The sequence below is a fragment of the Dreissena polymorpha genome, chromosome 10 (assembly GCF_020536995.1).
Source record: "Dreissena polymorpha isolate Duluth1 chromosome 10, UMN_Dpol_1.0, whole genome shotgun sequence".
In the NCBI taxonomy this organism is placed as follows: domain Eukaryota; kingdom Metazoa; phylum Mollusca; class Bivalvia; order Myida; family Dreissenidae; genus Dreissena; species Dreissena polymorpha.
In genome coordinates, this window is record NC_068364.1 from 27,045,203 (window position 1) to 27,067,206 (window position 22,004).

At 35.2% G+C, this 22,004-nt stretch overlaps 2 protein-coding genes across 11 annotated transcripts in view; one reads left to right on the forward strand and one right to left on the reverse strand.

The window, feature by feature from the left end:
* The window catches only part of LOC127847302 (LETM1 domain-containing protein 1-like), a 93,556-nt gene extending 72,971 nt beyond the window's left edge, over positions 1–20,585 (reverse strand). For all 7 annotated transcript variants that reach the window (XR_008033905.1, XR_008033904.1, XM_052379146.1 and 4 more), the window contains exons 1-3: positions 20,461–20,585; positions 7,559–7,728; positions 3,978–4,090 (exon numbers count right to left, since the gene is read on the reverse strand). Coding sequence is in view for 5 of the 7 variants with exons in the window: in XM_052379146.1 (XP_052235106.1) it covers positions 3,978–4,090; positions 7,559–7,728; positions 20,461–20,525 (348 nt within the window). In the remaining 2 variants the exon portion in view is untranslated. The remainder of the gene's footprint in view (positions 1–3,977; positions 4,091–7,558; positions 7,729–20,460) is intronic.
* Positions 20,586–20,635: 50 nt separating this feature from the next.
* The window catches only part of LOC127847297 (dnaJ homolog subfamily C member 7-like), a 186,099-nt gene continuing 184,730 nt past the window's right edge, over positions 20,636–22,004 (forward strand). For all 4 annotated transcript variants that reach the window (XR_008033903.1, XR_008033902.1, XM_052379136.1 and 1 more), the window contains exon 1: positions 20,636–20,758. Coding sequence is in view for 2 of the 4 variants with exons in the window: in XM_052379136.1 (XP_052235096.1) it covers positions 20,697–20,758 (62 nt within the window). In the remaining 2 variants the exon portion in view is untranslated. The remainder of the gene's footprint in view (positions 20,759–22,004) is intronic.

The following is a 22,004-nucleotide window of genomic DNA, read 5'->3' on the forward strand; positions in this document are numbered from 1 at the left end:
CAATGCCTCCTCCTGCGCTGCTTTGATTTATTAAATATTTTTATATCATTTGGCAGGTTATTTACTTACCTCCCTTTAAAGCTTATTACTACCCTTAGATTTGTTTTTTTTACCTTTGACCTTGATGGATGACCTTGACCTTAACCTTTCACCACTCAAAATGTGCAGCTCCATGAGATACACATGCATGCCAAATATCAAGTTGCAATCTTCAATATTGCAAAAGTTATGGATAATGCATCATACCGGGGGCATAAATATAAGTGAAAATCTCTGACCCGGCCCCATGCCAACCCCAATAACTTTTAGCCCAGCGGTCAGATCAAAATACCATGTGTGTAAGTTTCAAGGTTCTAGTGCTAATAGTGTAGGAGATAATAGTGGACAGACAGACAGACAGACGGACGGACAGACGGCAGAGATAACCACAATATCCCCACGCTTTTCAAAAAGCGTGGGGATAATTATGATCAATAGTGTGGCCATATTTTGCAATAAATGACAGGAACAAATCTAATTCTGGTGGGAAAAATATCATGAAATTTGACATTGGAATCTGGAACGGTTTTAATTTGTTTTAAGTTTTCCAGTAAATCAATAAATATTATTATTATTATACCAGATTTATATAGCGCCCTTTTATGCACGTTCAAAGGCGCTTTACATAAGAACAGTTGACATATCGCAGATAGGAATACATTTTGCAACACTTTTTCAAAAGAAATCGATCAAAACTACTCAAAGTGTACACTTGGGGACTTTTCTAACGCATCACTTTTCAAACTTGAATATCTCAGTTATGAGTAAAGATATTGATTTAAAATTTTACATACTATCATTTGACTACATTCTATGCAAGCTCACGATAAAATCATTCATCCGTGATGATTGCACGCTTTAGCACGTGGGGTAGGTGTGGTTTCATATTTTTGCACATGGAAATGTTGAAACGCGATTTAATTCTAGTTTTATTTCAATTTAATTATTTAAGGTGGGTTCTTACACAAGGAAAACATAAAATTAATTCACAAAACAATATAGCTTGTATGAATATTCAGGAGCACAATCACGCATTTTGCATTTTACAGGCTATGGCTACCTTTCCCACTTGCTTAAGCGTCCGATCATCACGGGTGATTGGTTTTATCGTTAGCTTGCACATATTGTAGTCAAATGATCACATGTACAATTTTAAATAAAAATATTTACTCATTACTGAGAAATGTAAGTTTTAAAAGTGTCGCGTAAGAAAAATCTCCAGGTGTAGTAAAAGGTGATATACATGTTATTCCAATTTAGTTTCAATTTCATAGTTCTAGGTAAGTTTTTACACAAGAAAAACATAACATTTATTAAAGAAAAACAATATGGCTTGCATGAATATTCAGGAGCAAAACGGCTCAATCGGCATGTTGCAAGCCGGTCAGTTATAAAAACGTGTAAGTTTATGCATTTAAGCTTTCACATTGTTATTATTTAACGTTGTACGAGTTTGAGAATTTGACTTTTGAAGTGACGTTTTTAATTTGTTAAGTTTTATATTTTCTTGTTTTTCAATTTCAATTAAATTTTCAGGAATTATCAGATATGTGTTGAATTATTCTTTGTCCAAATTTCAACACAACCCGTTCAAAAATAAGGGAGCTATATATTGATATGATTAAGTGATGCGCTAGAAAAGTCTCCAAGTGTATAGCTATAAGACAATTAATGAAACAATAAATTCGAAAACTTATACTATAAGTACTATGTAAAAACATGCACAGTAACCGTAAATTTAAAAGTTCAGCAAGACACTATAAAAACTACTCAATATGTATAGCTATAAGACAATATTTCTTAACATGAATGTGCAAGTTAAACAGTCTGATCAGTAATTTCCTAAAATTAGTCAAGTAAAGAGAAGACTGATTGACAGTTCAGACACAAGTAAAGAGAAGACTGATTGACAGATCAGACACAAGTAAAGAGAAGACTGATTGACAGGTCAGACACAAGTAAAGAGAAGACTGATTGACAGTTCAGACACAAGTAAAGAGAAGACTGATTGACAGTTCAGACACAAGTAAAGAGAAGACTGATTGACAGTTCAGACACAAATAAAGAGAAGACTGATTGACAGTTCAGACACAAGTAAAGAGAAGACTGATTGACAGTTCAGACACAAGTAAAGAGAAGACTGATTGACAGTTCAGACACAAGTAAAGAGAAGACTGATTGACAATTCAGACACAAGTAAAGAGAAGACTGATTGACAGTTCAGACACAAGTAAAGAGAAGACTGATTGACAGTTCAGACACAAGTAAAGAGAAGACTGATTGACAATTCAGACACAAGTAAAGAGAAGACTGATTGACAGTTCAGACACAAGTAAAGAGAAGACTGATTGACAGTTCAGACACAAGTAAAGAGAAGACTGATTGACAGTTCAGACACAAGTAAAGAGAAGACTGATTGACAGTTCAGACACAAGTGAAGAGAAGACTGATTGACAGTTCAGACACAAGTAAAGAGAAGACTGATTGACAGTTCAGACACAAGTAAAGAGAAGACTGATTGACAGTTCAGACACAAGTAAAGAGAAGACTGATTGACAGTTCAGACACAAGTAAAGAGAAGACTGATTGACAGTTCAGACACAAGTAAAGAGAAGACTGATTGACAGTTCAGACACAAGTAAAGAGAAGACTGATTGACAGTTCAGACACAAGTAAAGAGAAGACTGATTGACAGTTCAGACACAAGTAAAGAGAAGACTGATTGACAGTTGAGACACACACTTATGCATGTTTCAATCAACTGACAATCTACTTCCTCATTCAAAAACCAGTGCAATACTATTTCCTTGAAAATGTAATTAAACATATTTCAAATTTCTTATTTTGTGTTTCTTATAACCAAAACTCAAAGTGCAGTTTATAATTTTGAATCACTAAAACAACTGAAGTTAATGGTTCAGTTCAATATTTAATCTGTGACATAAATGGTTTTTAGGGGGGTATATTTTGTATTGTTGTTTTTTTTGCACATTAAAGACCCCTCATAAAAATTGCTTTGGATAGAAACATAGAAAAAAATAACTTAGACAGAAATAAAATAAATATATTCAGAGAAATGAAAAATGTAAGAGGTCAAATAAACTGATTTTTTTATTGTGATTAATATTGTGGTTGTGTGTTACGAACAATGTTCTAAATAAAGATACAATGAATTAAACATATTTCCCAGTATCAGTTCTTTTCAACCATTTCCCACTCAGAAGCAAAGTGAACATGGCCATTTGCAAACAGCATAAAACCAGGACATTGTTTGAGTAACTCTAACTTACAGTCTGTTCAGGTTTTATGCAGGACTACAAGCATCTCATAGTGCGTATCTGAGTGTTAAAGGGTCATGCTTATTAAACCTAATTAAACCTATACTATCAGCGATTTTTTTCCTTCTTTATAAAGTACCGGTAAACGGCACTTTCCCAATTACGAAAAACTACAAATTTCCCAATTGCTGTCCAAAAAATTCCCAATTTAAGGTAAAAAAAAAAAAAAAAAAAATTATTTATTTTTTGTTCGAAAAATTCAACATTTTGTTAGTTTCCCTGTGCAGCTCTATGGTTTGAACCTAGGTAAATATAATATTGATAGCTTGAAATCACTTAGTTATCAATTTTAAAGTATTTGGGAGCATAAAATCAAATACACCAATTTCCCAATTTGAGGGTTTCACGACTCGATTTTCCCCAATTTTCAGGCTTTCACGACTCAATTTTTCCCAATTGGACAGGTACAGTACTTTTCCCGATTGGACAAAAAAAATCGCTGACTATTGTCATTTGCTGAGCTTATCTTATTTAAGAAAACCTAGATTATTGTCATAGGCTGAGCTTATCCTTCTTAGTAGACCTAGACATCTGGAATTGGCTGAACTTATATTTCTTTGACAAGAAGTAAAGGTTAAAGAAAAATGTAGTGGATTCTACCTCCTGGTATATTTCCAGTTCCCGTCGGGAGAATGTGTGCAGTTCACGTCCCGTCCACATATTTGTTGCCACGCTGAAGTAGGTCCGTGTGTCCAAAATAATAAAACGCACACCTGCCAGTGAAACAATAGACAGCTGATACACCAAGCCAATCAATATGTGCCTCACTCTTTGAAAACGGAGCTTAACCCTTTGCATGCTGGGAAATTTGTCGTCTGCTAAAATGTCGTCTGCTGAATTTCTAAAATAAGCATAATCTTCGATTTTTTTTCAAAGAATACTATCAGAATAGCAAACAGTTTGGATCCAGATGAGACGCCACCTTCTGTGGCGTCTCATCTGGATCCAAACTGTTTGCAAAGGCCTTCAAAATTCGGTTCCCGCACTGAAAGAGTTAAAGCGTGTGGAAAACTGCACAAGCTAATTTGGGACAACACTTAACAAAACGCATAACATGTAAGCCATGTTTTCAAAGAGCCAGACTTGTAGTATATGTTATACATGTATATCAATCTAAATAAATAATTAAGCACAGTATGATAAAATTGAGTCCAGACTTGTCCATCTTAACTGAAAAATCACTTCACTTCATGACCTGTATTGTGCTGCTAAGTTAAATATTACTGTAAAATTATTATTAATAGAACATTAATTGTCGTTGGCTTTGCGGGGTGACTAATCCACAAATTTGAATTTTGAAAGACTTTGTTAGTTGTTGTTTTTTGCCATAATTAGACATCCACGAATTATCGTGTCAAGGAACTACATTGTAGTCCTTTTTTTAAACATGAAACTTTATGCTCATGAATAAAAATGATTTACAGTAGGTATTACTTTATAAGAATAAGTTGTGATTATTTATCATGATCACGGACCAAACAACTAAAATGTTGTTTAATACTGTGTTATAGGTGGTTTACTTAGCAACAATTATTTTAAAACCCCTCACTATTTTAAAAAAGGGATAAAATCTTTCACATTTCAAAACAAGATCAAACATGAAAAGAAACATAATTCAAACAACTTTTTTTGAAATTCACAAATTGAATGGTGACATTAACTTCCTATCTATTTAATGTTAACCAACATCTTGCTTTAAATCTATTACTGCTTTATTCAGAAATACTAAATGGTAGAGTTCAGTCTGAACACAAGATTACTTTGCAAATACATGTAATGTGTGAACTAAGATTGTTAACTGGCAGTAAAAGGTTTCAACATTTTAAGGAACAATACTTTTGTGAAACATTCATAAATACACACAAAATGCATGCATGTCCACTCTGACTGGAACGTTTCTCACTGATTTAAGTTTAAAGAACATTAATTGTTGTTCAAGACAGAGATAAGAAAATCATGTGCCTGATTTAGGGGACACAAAAAGAAAATAATTTTTTAAAGAATATGACAAAAGTATGAATATATCTGGATCAATTCATTCCTTGTAAAATATCTGTTTCATTTATATCTTTAATTACAAACATGTTAATGCAACATAAAATTACATTTGAATTCTTTTTAAATTAAATCAGTGGGATTCTTTGCCAAATTGCAACTATAATTATATGCTCACCAATCACTAAAACTAATAAACATGCCCAAAAATGTATGATTAATTAATATTACATCAATAAGCAGACTGCACAAGTACATCTATGTAAAATACTATATTAGACCCTCTCCACTGTTTTAACCATATACGAACAAGTAACTTCATACACAAAGAAAAATTAGTCTAATGTGTATAACCACCATAATGCATAAATGTTGCATGTTAAATTTTGATCATTTATGCGCCTCTCCCTTAGAAAATGAAGTTTAATTCATGTGTATAAAGTGTCGTTGCAGATTAGCCTGTGCAATTCTCACAGGCTTATCAGCAGTCATCACAGGCTAATCAGGGATGACAACGCGTAAACAGGATTTTTGCTATGAGGAGACTTTTTTAAACAAAAAATACAATAAAGTAGTGTCATCCCTATTAAGCCTGTGCAGACTGCACTGCCTAATCTTGGACCACATGGTAGCCACATGCATGTTTTCCCACAGTGAGTCTCATATTCATGTACACAATTTGGTATAGTCATCCTACACTACACAATTTGGTACAGCCATCCTACAATACACAATTTGGTATAGCCATCCTACAATACACAATTTGGTACAGCTAGCCATCCTACACTACACAATTTGGTACAGCCATCCTACACTACACAATTTGGTACAGCTAGCCATCCTACAATACACAATTTGGTACAGTCATCCTACACTACACAATTTGGTACAGCTAGCCATCCTACAATACACAATTTGGTACAGCCATCTTACACTACACAATTTGGTATAGCCATCCTACAATACACAATTTGGTATAACCATCCTACACTACGCAATTTGGTATAACCATCCTACACTACCAGGGGTGTCCCCCCCCCCCCCCCCCCGAGCTCCTAGCTTATTGTTCTTTTTTTATAGTTTTTCTAGGTGCAATTTCTGGTGAGAACAATGCAAAATATTTTAAACCAAACCATCCGTAACACCGCATGTGTATTTGTCATTCTAAACAGATGATATTAAGAACTTCAAAATTAAATTAAAATTGACAAACCATACCGTATCCGAAAACAACTGTCCGAAAACATGTCGCGATACACCATTTGCAAATGAAATAAATATGCATATCATTTGACTGCAGAAAAAGTAAACCAGTAACCGGTAACCTAGCAAATACGCAGTCAATATGTAATTTGATAAACATATTGTTTTAAAATATGATATTGCAGTGCTTTACTTTGTCAGTTACTGCTCATGTCAGTGCTAGCCGCTTACCAATCAGAAATCAATAAATAAAATCGGTACCATGCACAAATGTCCGGAATTCCGACGATGCTATAACAATATTCGTTCTGAAATGATCCCGCACTAAAAGAATTTTTTCCCTACCCCCACCCGCCTTAAACAAACTCATCGGATTTACATTCACCTCAAAATCAACCCTGGACGGCTCAAATCCGGATTTCCGGAATAATCCGGAAAATTGACACCCCTGACTACACAATTTGGTACAGCGATCCTACAATACACAATTTGGTCTAGCCATCCTACAATACACAATTTGGTACAGCCATCCTACACTACACAATTTGGTACAGCCATCCTACACTACACAATTTGGTACAGCCATCCTACACTACACAATTTGGTACAGCTAGCCATCCTACAATACACAATTTGGTACAGCCATCCTACAATACACAATTTGGTATAGCCATCCTACACTACACAATTTGGTACAGCGATCCTACAATACACAATTTGGTACAGCCATCCTACAATACACATTTTGGTACAGCCATCCTACAATACACCATTTGGTAAAGCCATCCTACAATACACAATTTGGTATAGCCATCCTACAATACACAATTTGGTACAGCCATCCTACAATACACAATTTGGTACAGTCATCCTACAATACACCATTTGGAATAGCCATACTACAAAACACAATTTGGTATAGCCATCCTACAATACACAATTCGGTAAAGCCATCCTACAATACACCATTTTCTAAGACTTACATTTAACTGTATTGTAAGCTTTATAAACCTTTGGTAGATTAGTCTCCAACTTTCGCTCCGATGCTTCTACAAGTCTGTTTAATTTATTAATCACATATTTCCAGGCTTTTATTGGAGGACCTATGGTATCTTTGGGGTCATTCGAGTGTGAGGTACACAGACATCTTCCACTACAAAAAAAAGTTCAAACAAATTGTATAAATTGTGTTTTTTTATTATCACTGATAAATTCTATCCCGGATCTTTAAACAAATGGGTACATTTGTTCATGTAGCTCTAACAAAACTTACAGACAGCAAACCACAGGATTAATAATAATATCACCAATTGTGTATTCACACTAAAGAATAAGTTAAATAACTCATTTAATAATAGTTACTTCTGGGGCATATTATTTAGACTTAAGATATCTCTTAAATTTTAAAGGGAGATTTTTACAGTTCTGCAAAATTACAATCAAAATAAAAAGTCAAATAATGTATTCAAAAAAATCTATACACTTTGTTCAAGCAAATGAAATGTCAGCCTTGACAAAAAAGCATGAAAACAAATGTAAGTTCAAATTATCATTAACCATCACAGCGCTATGTAGTGGACGTCCTGGCCTCATACGTCCATTATACAAATACCTTGGACGTCCAATAATCAGCATGTACGCTATTTTCTAATACACAACACGTCCAAATGTCAACAGTAAATCGGGTTATTCCGCCTAAGAGCTAATGTTTTCAATGAAATTTGCAGCGAGTGGCCAAAATTGATTTTTCCAGCTGACAATCAAATTCTTCTTGGTAAGCACATCAGCCAATCAGCGCTCATGAAGCCGAATAAACGCCGACCCCCCACATGAAGCAGTATACAATAACTGTATGACACAGATCATTACTGACCTATCTTAACCAATGTAGCTCTGCAGATACAGCGTTAACCCTATGCATGCTGGGAAATTTGTCGTTTGCTAAAATGTCGTCTGCGGAATTTCTAAAATTAGCATTTTCTTCGATTTTTTTTCAAAGAATACTATCAGAATAGCAAACAGTTTGGATCCAGATGAGACGCCACGTTCTGTGGCGTCTCATCTGGATCCAAACTGTTTGCAAAGGCCTTCAAAATTCGGTTCCCGCACTGAAAGAGTTAATAAGTACTTATTTAGTTAGAGAAAAAGTTTCTACATTAAAAAAATGCTCGACGATTTTTTACCAAAAGTAAAGATATGAGTGACCTCTGCGCTACCAAGTTTTTATTCAGCAATCAGATACTTAAGTCCACGCTTTCCCTGAGGAAGAATAACATGGTGTTGTGCATGAAGTCAAATGTTCGCGTGATTTTCATCTGTACACGAAATACAAGAGAAATGTTTCTTTGTTGCTAGAAATTTCTTCACTTTCCGTAAATAAGGAAATCTGGAAATGATTTCGGATAACACGTTTAATTATACGCATTTGAAAATACTTAAATCAAATAATGTATTTTGTTATTCCAATGGTCATAACATACAATGCAATAAGTCGGTAAATAACTTGTTTTGAGATTGCCAAACTATGCATACATATAGGTCTACATGCATGAATGACCTGACAAGTTATATCGCGATCCGGAATGAAGTGTACTCGGTAAAATGTAAAGAAAGACGCGTTTTTATTCTCAGAAATTCGCGTTCCCATTTGCCAACTTTTCTGAAAGGAGGTAAATGTAACATTTTAAATTCAGTCGTTGATTTGTCGTTATTACTAAATATGAACAGTGCTCTATGCTCTCAAATCGCATCACGTGATTAACGCATGTTCAATGGGAATTCCCCCATCCCACAATTCGATTTGTTTATGCACTTGCGGACGTTTGTTTTTCTGAAATTCTTTAACACATTCAATGTCAATATTGGTTGTTTTTTGGTTTTGAAAATAGAAATCGTAATTATACTGGATTATCGGGTAATGGATGGAGTTGGAACATGTACGTATATTAAAATTCTGAAATAAAAGTGGGACTTCAAAATTTATATCTGGGACGTCCAAAATTTTAGTTTTGGAAGTCAGGACTTCCAACTTTTAAAAGCTAGCGGAAGCGCTGCCATCAACAGATATCAATAAAACAAGATTTCTTTGAGAAACACAATGCCCCCCAGTAAGCCAAATATGAAGTTGCTATGTAGTTTATCAGGGTTGCCACCAACCTGATGAAATAACATTCCCCACACAACATATACATGGTTAAATACATTGGTAATAAATCCCACTATGCTCCTAATAAAGTTTCATGATCCTAGGCGTATGCGTTCTTGAGTTATCATCCGGAAACCATTTTACTATTTCGGGTCACCGTGACCTTGACCTTTGACCTAGTGACCTGAAAATCAATAGGGATCATCTGTGAGTCATGATCAATCTACACATGAAGTTTCATGATCCTGGGCGTATGTGTTCTAGAGTTATCATCCGGAAACCATTTTACTATTTCGAATCACCGTGACCTTGACCTTTGACCTAGTGACCTCAAATTCAATAGGGGTTATCTGCGAGTCATGATCAATCTACCCATGAAGTTTCATGATCCTAGGCGTTTGCGTTGAGTTATCATCCGGAAACCATTTTACTATTTCGGGTCACCGTGACCTTGACCTTTGACCTAGTGACCTCAAAATCAATAGGGGTCATCTGCGAGTCATGATCAATGTACCTATGAAGTTTCATGATCCTAGGCCCAAGCGTTCTTGAGTTATCGTCTGACAACCATCTGGTGGACGGACCGACCGACCTACCGACCGACCGACATGAGCAAAGCAATATACCCCCTCTTCTTCGAAGGGGGGCATAATAATAAATCGCTTGAAAGCCTGTTGTAGATGTTGGTTTAATAGGTTGCTCTGATAGGGACAAGCAGATGTGTAAGTTGTTTCCACTAAAGAAAACATTAAAACAACAAATTGTTACTTTATAAAAATCTATATAATATATTTATAGTATAATTTAAATTAATGGTGAGTCGCTTGAATTATGAGAAAAAAATTTAATGCAGATCTTTGCACACAGTTAAATATTCAATTCCAGTTCACAGGCTCCAATGTATGCTGGGAAATTTATCGTCTGCAAAAATGTCGTCTGCTGAATTTCTAAAATTAGCATTTTCTTTGATTTTTTTTCAAAGAATACTATCAGAATAGCAAACAGTTTGGATCCTGATGAGACGCCACGTTCTGTTTGCAAAGGCCTTCAAAATTCGATTCCCGCACTGAAAGGGTTAATGTATCAGCTCAATAAACATAACATGTAAAACACTAGGTCATAAAAATGCTCTGCTATTTAACAACCTTATGGATATCATTAATAAGATTACTTTTATGCTGCTCCAGTTTCATTTGTTTCGGACTTTGCTAAAGACAAATATTTTAATGGTTATCAAAACTCCAGAACGGTGGAAGAAAATTGGCAATTAATCAAGAAATTCTTATTTAAATGTGCAGACACTCATGTTCCAAGTAAAATATCTAAAAGTGTACAATCTTTACCTTGGATTACCTGAGAAATCAAAACATTAGTAAAATGTAGAAATAAAACTCATGCAAATTTAAAAATAACTGGAAATATCAGACTGAAGAAAAAGTGGCAATTGTTAAGAAAACAAGTAAAATCTGGAGTTCAAGATGCTCATGACAATTATGTGAATAATTTAATTGGTGAAATTAAAAAAGACTCTAAACCTTTTTGGAAATACATAAACTGTCAAAAATCTGACAAACAGGGTATACCCCCGTTAATAACAAAATGTGGCTCAACGGTAGAATCTGATTTAGATAAAGCTAAAGTTTTAAATGAACAATTTACCAGTGTCTTTACACACACTGAATATACATCAGTTCCTTATGAAACACCTTTATATGAAACAAGAGCACCACATAACGGGTACCAACACTCGGCTGCGAAAGTTTGTCAGAAAAAATATAATATATTTTTTTAGAGGTCACAGTGACCTTGACCTTTGACCTAGTGACCCAAAATTGGGTGTGGCGTGTAGAACTCATCAAGGTGCATCTACATATGAAGTTTCAAAGTTGTAGGTGGAAGCACTTTGATTTTAGAGCCTATGTTAAAGTTTTTTATTAGAGGTCACAGTGACCTTGACCTTTGACCTAGTGACCAAAAAATGGTGTGGCGTGTAGAACTCATCAAGGTGCATGTACATTTGAAGTTTCAAAGTTGTAGGTGGAAGCACTTTGATTTTAGAGCGAATGTTAAGGTTTATGTTTAAGTTTTATATTAGAGGTCACAGTGACCTTGACCTTTGACCTAGTGACCCAAAAATGGGTGTGGCGTGTAGAAATCATCAAGGTGCATCTACATATGAAGTTTCAAAGTTGTAGGTATAAGCACTTTGATTTTAGAGCCTATGTTAAAAGTTTATTATTAGAGGTCACAGTGACCTTGACCTTTGACCTAGTGACCCAAAAATGGGTGTGGCGTGTAGAACTCATCAAGGTGCATCTACATATGAAGTTTCAAAGTTGTAGGTGAAAGCACTTTGATTTTAGAGCCTATGTTAAACTTTTATATTAGAGGTCACAGTGACCTTTGACCTATTGACCCAAAAATGGGTGTGGCGTGTAGAACTCATCAAGGTGCATCTGCAAATGAAGTTAAAACGTTGTAGGTGGAAGCACTTTGATTTTAGAGCCAATGTTAAGGTTTTAGCACGACCCATACGGCGGACGGTGGACGAGCTGGCCATGACAATACCTCGGGTTTTCTCCGAAAACAGCCGAGCTAAAAATGGAATTAATAAATATTACTGAAAAAGGAGTAGAAAAATTGCTTCAAGGCTTAAATACAACCAAGGCCATGGGTCCTGATAGCATACATTCAAAAGTATTAAAAGAACTTGCAACTAGTATATCAAGTGTCTTAGCGCATCTCTTTCAACAATCAGTAAACATTGGTAATATTCCAGAGGATTGGAAATCAGCAAATATTTGTTCCTTATATAAGAAAGATGACAGATCAAAACCTAGTTACTATAGACCTTTGTCGTTGACTTGCATATGTTGCAAACTTCTAGAGCATATCATTTGTTCCAACTTAATGCAACATTTTGATAACAACTCTATTCTGAACAAAAATCAACATGCTTTTCATAAAAATCACAGTTGTGAAACGCAACTTGTAACCGTCATTAATGACTGGGCAACATCTATAGATAAATCTAAACAAGTGGACATTTTTATACTGGACTTCGAAAAAGCGTTCCACATTGTGCCTCACGAATTATTACAGTGTTTTTTTTCCCCCACAGGAGAATGGTGGCGGGGCCCGTCCAAAGGGGAAAAAAGCGTCGTTTTTTAGGAAAAGGGGAAAATTAAAAAATTTACTCTTTTATATGTAATGATATTAATTATATGAATACACATGTATGCATGAATGGAATATTCACAGCTGAATGCCTTTGTCCTATTTCTTAAATATATACCAATGATTTTTTCAACATTAGTTTCAGACAGTTCAGCCTTCATGCACAGTCTTAGTTTTCCTTGCCATTTTGAGTCTAATTGGAATTTTTCAATCGATAAAATGGAAAATGTGAGCATTTTTTATCAATAAAATGGACCAAATTGGAATGTTTTCATCAACGAGTATTGACACAATATACCTAGATACATCAGGCCTTTTCCTGGCCATTTTGGGAAAAAAATGTAATTCATGTTAAATTAACTGATTTGGAAAAAACTAACTTAATATTACTCTATAATAATTCTAAATCATGTTAATTATAGTTATATACTTTATTAGTTGATTATGAAATAAATTTGAGATATATCAGGGCTCAACATTAACCGAAAAACCAACTTGCCCTACCGGGCCAGTACTTCCAAAATCAACTTGCACCGAACGTAAAGCAACTTGCCCAAACATATAATATCACATCAACTGTAAACCTCATATTGTTTGATAAACCAAAATGATACACCACAAAACCTTTTTTTATTTTTGAACATTTAACAAAATGATTACAGCAATTAAAGTCTAAATTAAATGCTCATTGTTCTTTTTTGCACTTTTCCGGGCGGACAACTAGATTATAAAATAACTTGCCCAGATTCAACTTTTACTTGCCAGGGGCAAAATGACAACCATAAATGTTGAGCCCTGTATATTTATCATAAGACAGTTATTTAAAAAAAAAAAAAAATTGTTTTTTTGTTTTAATTTTTGAGGGGATTTTTTCTACAAAATGGGGGATAATATATACTCTTTTTTGAGGGGAATGGATTCGGCCCCGAAATTGCCATAAAAAAACACTGTATTAAAATCTTAACTACACAAATAAGGAGTTCATGTAAACATTCTACAGTAGATCGACTCGTTTATAGTTAACCATAAGCAATGCGTTGTAGTTAATGGCGCCAGGTCAGAATCTTCAATTGTTAAATCTGGAGTACCGCAGGGAACTGTGTTAGGCCCGATCCTTTTTTGGTGCATATTAATGACATCTCTATGGACATAACTTTGATATATAAGACTTTTTGCCAACAATTGTGTTTGCTATAGGGAAATTAATAATTTTGAAGACTGCTTAGATCTACAATCTGACATAAATAAACTTGGTAATTGGGCCACTTCTTGGGGAATGAGATTCCAACCCAGTAAATGCAAAATGATGACTCTTTCACGTAAAAAGAAGAAAATTAATTTTGACTACACATTGAACAAGAAATGTGTTTGTCAGAAACACTATGTCCCCTTCTGCGCCGCTTTGACTTTTTTTGTTTACCTTTGACCTTGAAGGATGACCTTGACCTTTCACCACTCAAAATGTGCAACTCCATGAGATACACATGCATGCCAAATATCAAGTTGCTATCTTCAATATTGCAAAAGTTATTGCAAATGTTAAAGTTGGCGCAAACCAACCAACAGACCAACAGACAGGGCAAAAACAATATGTCCCCCACTATAGTGGTGGGGGACATAAAAACAGGGCTCACGCAACTGGGCACTTGGGCGATTATATCGCTGCGGCTTCCCTGTAATCGCCCTGATCAAAAGCACCGACGATAACCACTTCGCCCTAAAATCTGGTAATTATCATATCCGCAGCGCTATCAAAGTTGCTTCTTTTTATTACCGAATACACGCCAATGTCAATCAACTGACCGAATCGACGAAACTCCGCCCCCTGCAGTGCCCCAGATAAGCTGCGTATCTGCGTCTTTTACCCTATTAAAATGTTTAAAAAAGCAAAGAAATACAATATCATGCGTATTGAAAACGCAACCAATTTGACTTTTAAGCAAACTCGTCAAATGGGATGCGTACAATACAATGGCTTCGATCGAAAATGCTTTTCTCATCTTCGGTATTTTCTCTTTTGAAGTATTATCGTAACGAGGCGATGCTTTCATTCAGCAAGCACCTGGATGTTTGAGCAAGAAACAGTCAAACTAAATAAAACGCTCTGCGGACTAGATTTCATAGTAAAATAAAGAGTCTGACCAAATAATTTACGACGACATTCATGCGTTTTCAATCTGACTTAATCCGTCGTTTTATAACTCAGTTCACCCTATTTCAAGAATGAAATCACCCTATTTTTCAAAATGAAAGGGTGAAAACCCTATTTCCCAAATAATTATCTGGGCCACTGCCCCTGGCGTAGTAAATTACCTACTGAAAATTGATAAGCAACCATTCACAGTGCTCGTCATACAGGTATTTGGCAGGGTTCTCTCCTGACTAATCAGAGCGTGGGTTACAAACTCCATTTCGGCTAATAGAAAACATGCCGACACCGGGCGAGACACTTTGTTAATTGATGACAATTATCGCATTCAAAGTCCCCAAAACAATGATGATTAAAAGAATGTCGGTCTCTATGTATTAATTGGTATCTGTTCTTGGTAGACAGGTATGTATATTTTAAGCTCCTTGCCCGTATTGTCTGTTTTTCAAACCGTGAAAACTTGCTTTTCGCTAGTAGTAGTTGGCTTAAAATGGTCCAAGACGGGAAAAGATGAGTTGATGCAGACGAAAAGTGCGAACAATTAACGTATGTCCCCAATTATGACGAATCTTTATACTCATTATCTTGGTCATGATCATTCTGAATCGAGAACTCGGACTGTTAACACAAAATTGAAATCTGAAATGTCTCTAACGAGTTGGTTACAGGGCGATTCGCCCAAACCAAGTTCGATGAAACATAAATTGTTTGAGATTGACTCTGAATCTAATTTGTGTGACACACCTAAAAGGAGTTTTTCTAAATCACTAAATCAGGCATGTTTTGACTGGTATGTTAAAGATGGTGAGGGACTTTGGCACTGTAAGTTGTGTCGAGATGCAAAATTTGACAATCAGTATGCTTAGGGTCATGAGATTCCTGCAAAAACCACAAATCATGGACGACATGCTGCATGTGAGTATATTTTACTATACTGTTTTTTTTCGCTTAAAGTGATATTATGGGCATATATCGAAAATAATACTTTAAGATACGCTGGCCGAAACGCTTGAAGTGATATTATGCGCATATAACAGTATATGCTATGTTTATAGGTGTCTATCGCAAGCGGTGGTTATTTTTGGTGTTATCACTTCATATACACTTATATTTGTTAATGCAGCATCAACATACTAAAACAATATCCCGGAAAGAGAAAAATAATGCATTTAATATCAAGCGTACTTTCGTTTGACAACTGATCATGTACGATGTAAATTTAGTTTTAGTGCAGATTCGTTCATACGACACACGAACACTAACTCCGATCCTTATAAAAAAAGACAGTTCCTCTCGGCTTAGAGGGCTGGGGCAGTAATGTGAAATATCGAATATAATACTTTAAGATACGCTGGCCGAAACGCTTGGAGTGATATTATGCGCATATAACAGTATATGCTATGTTTAAAGGTGTCTATCGCAACCGTAAATTTAGTTTTAGTGCAGATTCGTTCATACGACACATGAACACATATCGAATATAATACTTTAAGATACTGGCCTTAACGCATAAAACCCATTTTCGCATGACGCGGCTATGAAAGAGTGATTTAAATGTGTCGAAAAAAAATCTAGGTAGATCAATTCCAGGCCTCGACACTAACGGTGGTCCGGGGACCCGAGGCCCGCAGATTTTGGCGAGGACCACCAGTTCTTTCAAGCTGGGTGGTCCTCCGGGAACCCTAAATTTATAGAACCACTTTGTCTTGATTGACCATTTGAATTTTTAAAAGTGCCTCCAATTTTTAAAGAGCGGCGAATAAAAAAATCGGTAAAATCTTATCCGAAAATGTACTGCGAATAGAAAGCATGCTACTGAGCATTAGCGGCTAGCGTCTGTCAGTTGTAAATATTGATTTTCGACGATGTAAGCGACCTACAGTGCAGAGAGTATATTGAAATCACTGAAGCGTGTAAGTGTTACAAACGGTGTTTTTACTGCTATTGTCAAGTTTTATTGGGGTTATTATCGGATTATCGGATTATTTATGGCTCCTTTATGATATTGAGCCCCCAAAAATGTAACACTGAACACTGGGACAAACTGTCACGACGATCAGTAATTATAATAATTATTAGGGCCGCTATTTCTTTAATCAAAACCATAGGCGATCGGGCTGGCAATAGCATTTAATATCTCCACAAAAACACATGCCGGTACACACTTTTTTTCTACAGGTATTTGTGAGCATTTCTGTTTAATAGTTCCATTATTATAATGACCTTGGAAGGATATAATTTGATTAAGATACCAACAATTTCTGAAAAAAAAAAGTATATCGTTCACTTGGTGTACTATATTTCGGATATGTTAAAATTCGGAAATTTAAAGAAAGAGACAAGTATGTGTTTGTTTGTCGTTGATAGTTTAAAAAAAAAATGCTTTATGTTATTTCAGGCAACTAGAATAGATGGTGGTATTTATCTGGGCCTTTCTGTCAGGAAATAGGCGTGAACAACTATAATTTAATTGATCCTGGAAATCATCTAACAGAAAACGTTTTAACAACAGAAGCTGATGTATGACATGTCCAAATGACCATATATAACTGTTTTACAAATTAAGTGAGATGATTTATTTTCTGATGTTTTATATTTCTTTTTCCCTTTCAAATGATGTAAATTGGTGTGATTCTATGTTTAAGTAATTAATTTTGAAACATTTAGGCAGCATACTGTTTAATACATTGAAGTTAACATTGTTATATTATTTTGGTTATCTGTGTTGTTTATCAAGTTAAAAAAAAATGGTATTTATATACAAATAAAGCTTATTAAGACTTATAAAGGTATGACTTATGAAGGTACTTATTGTTTTTTATGTAATAATATACTTTTTAAAGTGATAATATAGACAATGACATTAATGTAGTAAGGTTTCTTTAAATGATTGTTCTTATTAATAAGGTTGGAATAAACGACAGTTTTCACGGCGCGAAAAAGTTGCAACAAGTTTTGTTGAGCCAGTGAAACCCCTGAATGCGCGTAATTACCTTTTATTTCTTAAAAGTTTATAAAAAGAACTTCCGGAACGCTAAGTTCTGGCGGCGAAGGGCAATGCTAAAGATGATAATGCTGAAGATGATATGAAAAGGATGACGATGCTGATGATATTGATGAAATACATGATATTAAAAGTTTACAAGACAAGGTTATGAGCTTTTAATGGGTCTGCTTTAAATGGCAACATAATTTAATATAGGAAATAAAAATGTGTACAAGTATGCTTCTTGTACTTATTTGCCCTTACGCCGAGAGTAGCTGTGTGTTGAAACAAGAGGACTCCCTAGTTTGGGTGAGGGCCACCAAAAGTTGAAAGTAGGGTTCCCTCCGGGTACCCTGTCAAAAAAGTTAGTGTCAAGGCCTGAATTCCAGCGTCGTTGCGGTAATGTTTGTTAAAGTTGTTATTGTCATGCAAACTCGTTGATTTAATCCAATGTTTAATGTTAGCAAGTGTTTGTTTTTTAATTGAATTGTAAAAAAAGAGTCGGTTAAAGTCTTCGGAAAATTTGCACTCCGTGTGAATTGACAGTTTGACGTCATCAAAGGATAGCCGCTTCCTGCCTGAAGCAATAATGCGACAAATTTCTCGCTGACGAAATTGGCTTTCTTTATCTAGCAATCAACATGCCAAACTAATCGTGTAATAGCACGTGCATAGCTCCGCCTTCGAATCTTTTGCAGAGAACGGAGGTGGAGTTTAACAGTTAATTGAGCAAGTTGAGTTCCGATGTGCCTAAATTATTATGGCGGACGCCCGTGTTTACAAAATTCCTAAACGCATACATCGTAAATAACGGCAGTGTTTTATTAGATTATTAATACTATTTTATCTACTTTAATATCGGGTTTGTTTAATATAATTTACTTGTTAAACAATATTATTAATGCGTCACAGACTCGGAAATAAATTTGATGGGGTCGCAATTTTACTGACGCTGATTTTCCTATTGTCTGTAATTTTTACCCGAAATAAATCTTGAGAAGTCCTTGAAAGTCCGCAAGCTGTACTATAAGTAAAAAAGTGCTTTTTGTACTGAGCTGAAGTGCTCAAATTCAAACATACATGTATACATTGAGTTTTATGCTTTGCTCTTGTGTCATATGTATGAACTGATAAATTAGTGCTTATAAAACTGATTTTTCAACATTATTTTCTTATGTTTTTATGCTTATATTTTTGTCAGTAATAAATTTATTAAAAGGAATGATTTTATTACTTTAGTTCATACACATAAACAGGTCATGGTTCACAATGGTCCATTGGTGATCGCAAAAGATCCACTTCTCCCTAAAACTGTCCCATTTCTCCCTCCAGAGCTTAGGGAGAAGTGACTTCTCCCAAAAATTGGAGTCTAGCTTGAGCCCTGAAAAATACTCGTCTAGACTTCTTATCTTGTATTAAATATATTGGAGTGAATATCACAAGTGATCTGAATTGGAGTAAACATATAAATGAAGTCTGCAATAAATCATACAGAACGTTAGGTCTTCTCAAAAGAAATTTATCCATGTGTCCTCAAGACGTAAAACTTCAAGCATATAAAGGCTTAATCCGCCCAGTGCTAGAATATGCCAGCGCGGCCTGGGATCCGCATCAAATTTATTTACAAGAAAAACTTGAAAGTGTACAAAAACAATCAGCTAGATTCATCACTTCTAATTATTGGGACTACAAACCGGGATCCATGACTAAAATTTTAAAAGAATTAGAACTCTAACCTTTGAAAGAAAGAAGAAAACAAACTAGATTAATATTACTATGTAAAGGACTATTTTCACGTGCAAATTTACCATTGGATCAACTTCATCGACCTATTTGTTTTATAAAAAACATGCACAATGAATATTTTAATAGAATTTCAACAAGGACAAACGTACTGAAGTTCAGTTTCATCCCAAACACAATATGTGACTGGAATTCTCTTCCTCCGGACTTGATTCACAAATATCAAACAGCTACTAACGATCATGCTTCTGTGTTTATTAACCAAATTAGAGGGGGGCTTGAAAACTAAGTAAGTTTTACAGCTATTTGATGCACGCGCGGTGAGTAAATGTTTTTCAATGTTTCACCGTACCACATCAAGATCAAGATGTTTGTTTTTGTCGTTTAATCGCTGGAATAAGTATTTCAACAAAATTAATGAATATGGCCATATTCACAGCACATTCACTTTATTCAATAACATATCCGCCTATTATTGTACTCAGCACATGTGCTTTTAATTTAAAAAATGCACTATTTCAGTTTATCTGCAAGTTGGTGTGACTCAAGTCAATGTCAAACAAAACGGTTCGAATCAGTCGGGTACGAATATTTGTCCTAAAAAAACTTCATATTTAATGTAACAACTGAGAAAAGGCATGGTCAATTAGCACATCTTTCTTGAAAATATAAAAAATAACTCTACCTTCTATACAAATGCTGATATTTTGACAATGTTCGTGCCGACACTAATATTGCCATCTTCGTCATCGAAACGCTTGTTAAGTTGATGTCTTTTGGGTTATTTCAGTTTCTTTCGGTCAAAAAATTATTTGGGTTAAATATTTATAGACTGTAAGTATTTTTTTTATCCAAAACGTTATCGTATGTAAGCTAAAAGACGAACCCGTCTGTAACCTTACATGCGCCGATTTGTTTGTAATGACGAACATGAACGAGGAAGAAAAAAATGAATCAGACGGGGCTCCTATGGATATTGAGGAGTAAATATCCATGAATTAATATTGCCAAGTCATTTATTTACAGACTTGTAAAATAAAAATTTCAATTTGTTCATATGCAGTATGTTTTTTCACGTCAGTTTCATGGGGTGTCGATTTGTCCCAGTTTCACTTTCCAAATCCGCAATATTCGTAACAGATCTAGAAAGTTCTTAAAAATCGTGAATGGGAAAACCATGTTTTCTTGAAAGCCGCTCAATATTTGATGCTATATGTAATAAGTTACCATGGAACAGACCATATGGCCGTATTCAGGGCACTAAATATGTCACTTTGAGAGCCAAGTATGACTTCCTGAAGTGACAAACTAACAACATGGTAACATTAATGATTGTCTGATGTAAGGACTGGAAATCTTTTTCATTTTACCTAACATATGCCAGTGCCCACGCTAGAATTGAAAAGGGCAGCATTCTGTTTTGTCAAAATAGCACTTTAACACGCACTGTCATATATTCCCTGTAGGATATTTTAAATATATTGTGTTATAGGAGGTTTTGGGGATTCCGATAATGACATCACGATTGCACATGCTCAAATTTTGGCCATGAAAACTGTGGCCATTTCGCTTTTGTTTGCATTTGATGAACCGCAGCGTGATAAGGCAGGGCCCTAAATCTATCAAATCTGCGGTCAAATTTCGGCCACAGTCCCCCACCTGAAAAGTATACTTTTTTCCCCTGAAATAATTTTTTTTGTTTTTTTTGTTTATGTGTCTCATGATTATTATATCTCAATTCTATTTCAATTAATCTTGTCAAACATACATGCCATACGTCCCGGAATGTCCGGAACAGTCCCGGAAATGAAGAACTTGTCCCGCTTTCCCAGAAATCTGTCAAATGTCCCGGAATTTACAAAATCCATATGTACATGTACCTTATCTTAGGCTTAACTGCACCTCGAATCTGTGTTTATCTGCAGCGTCTCCATGACAATGCCTACCCAAATAGGCAGACTATGCTACGTGTCAAAATCGATCAATTAACAGGGGTCCTGTTATCATATCGATTGTCACATGTTCGTGGTCAAACCGAAAAGGCGGCATTGTTTAATGTGGTTGTTAATTGACTTTAATCTACTACGTCATTATTTCCGGCTGCGTAAGGGCAAAGGATAGTTGTTCACACATCTGAAGTCCAACATCGCTGAGTAAAAAATTAAAAGCAGTTTATGTTCGCACGTTTAACCGACAAAGAAGTTGAGTAAAAAAGTATACATATAAAAA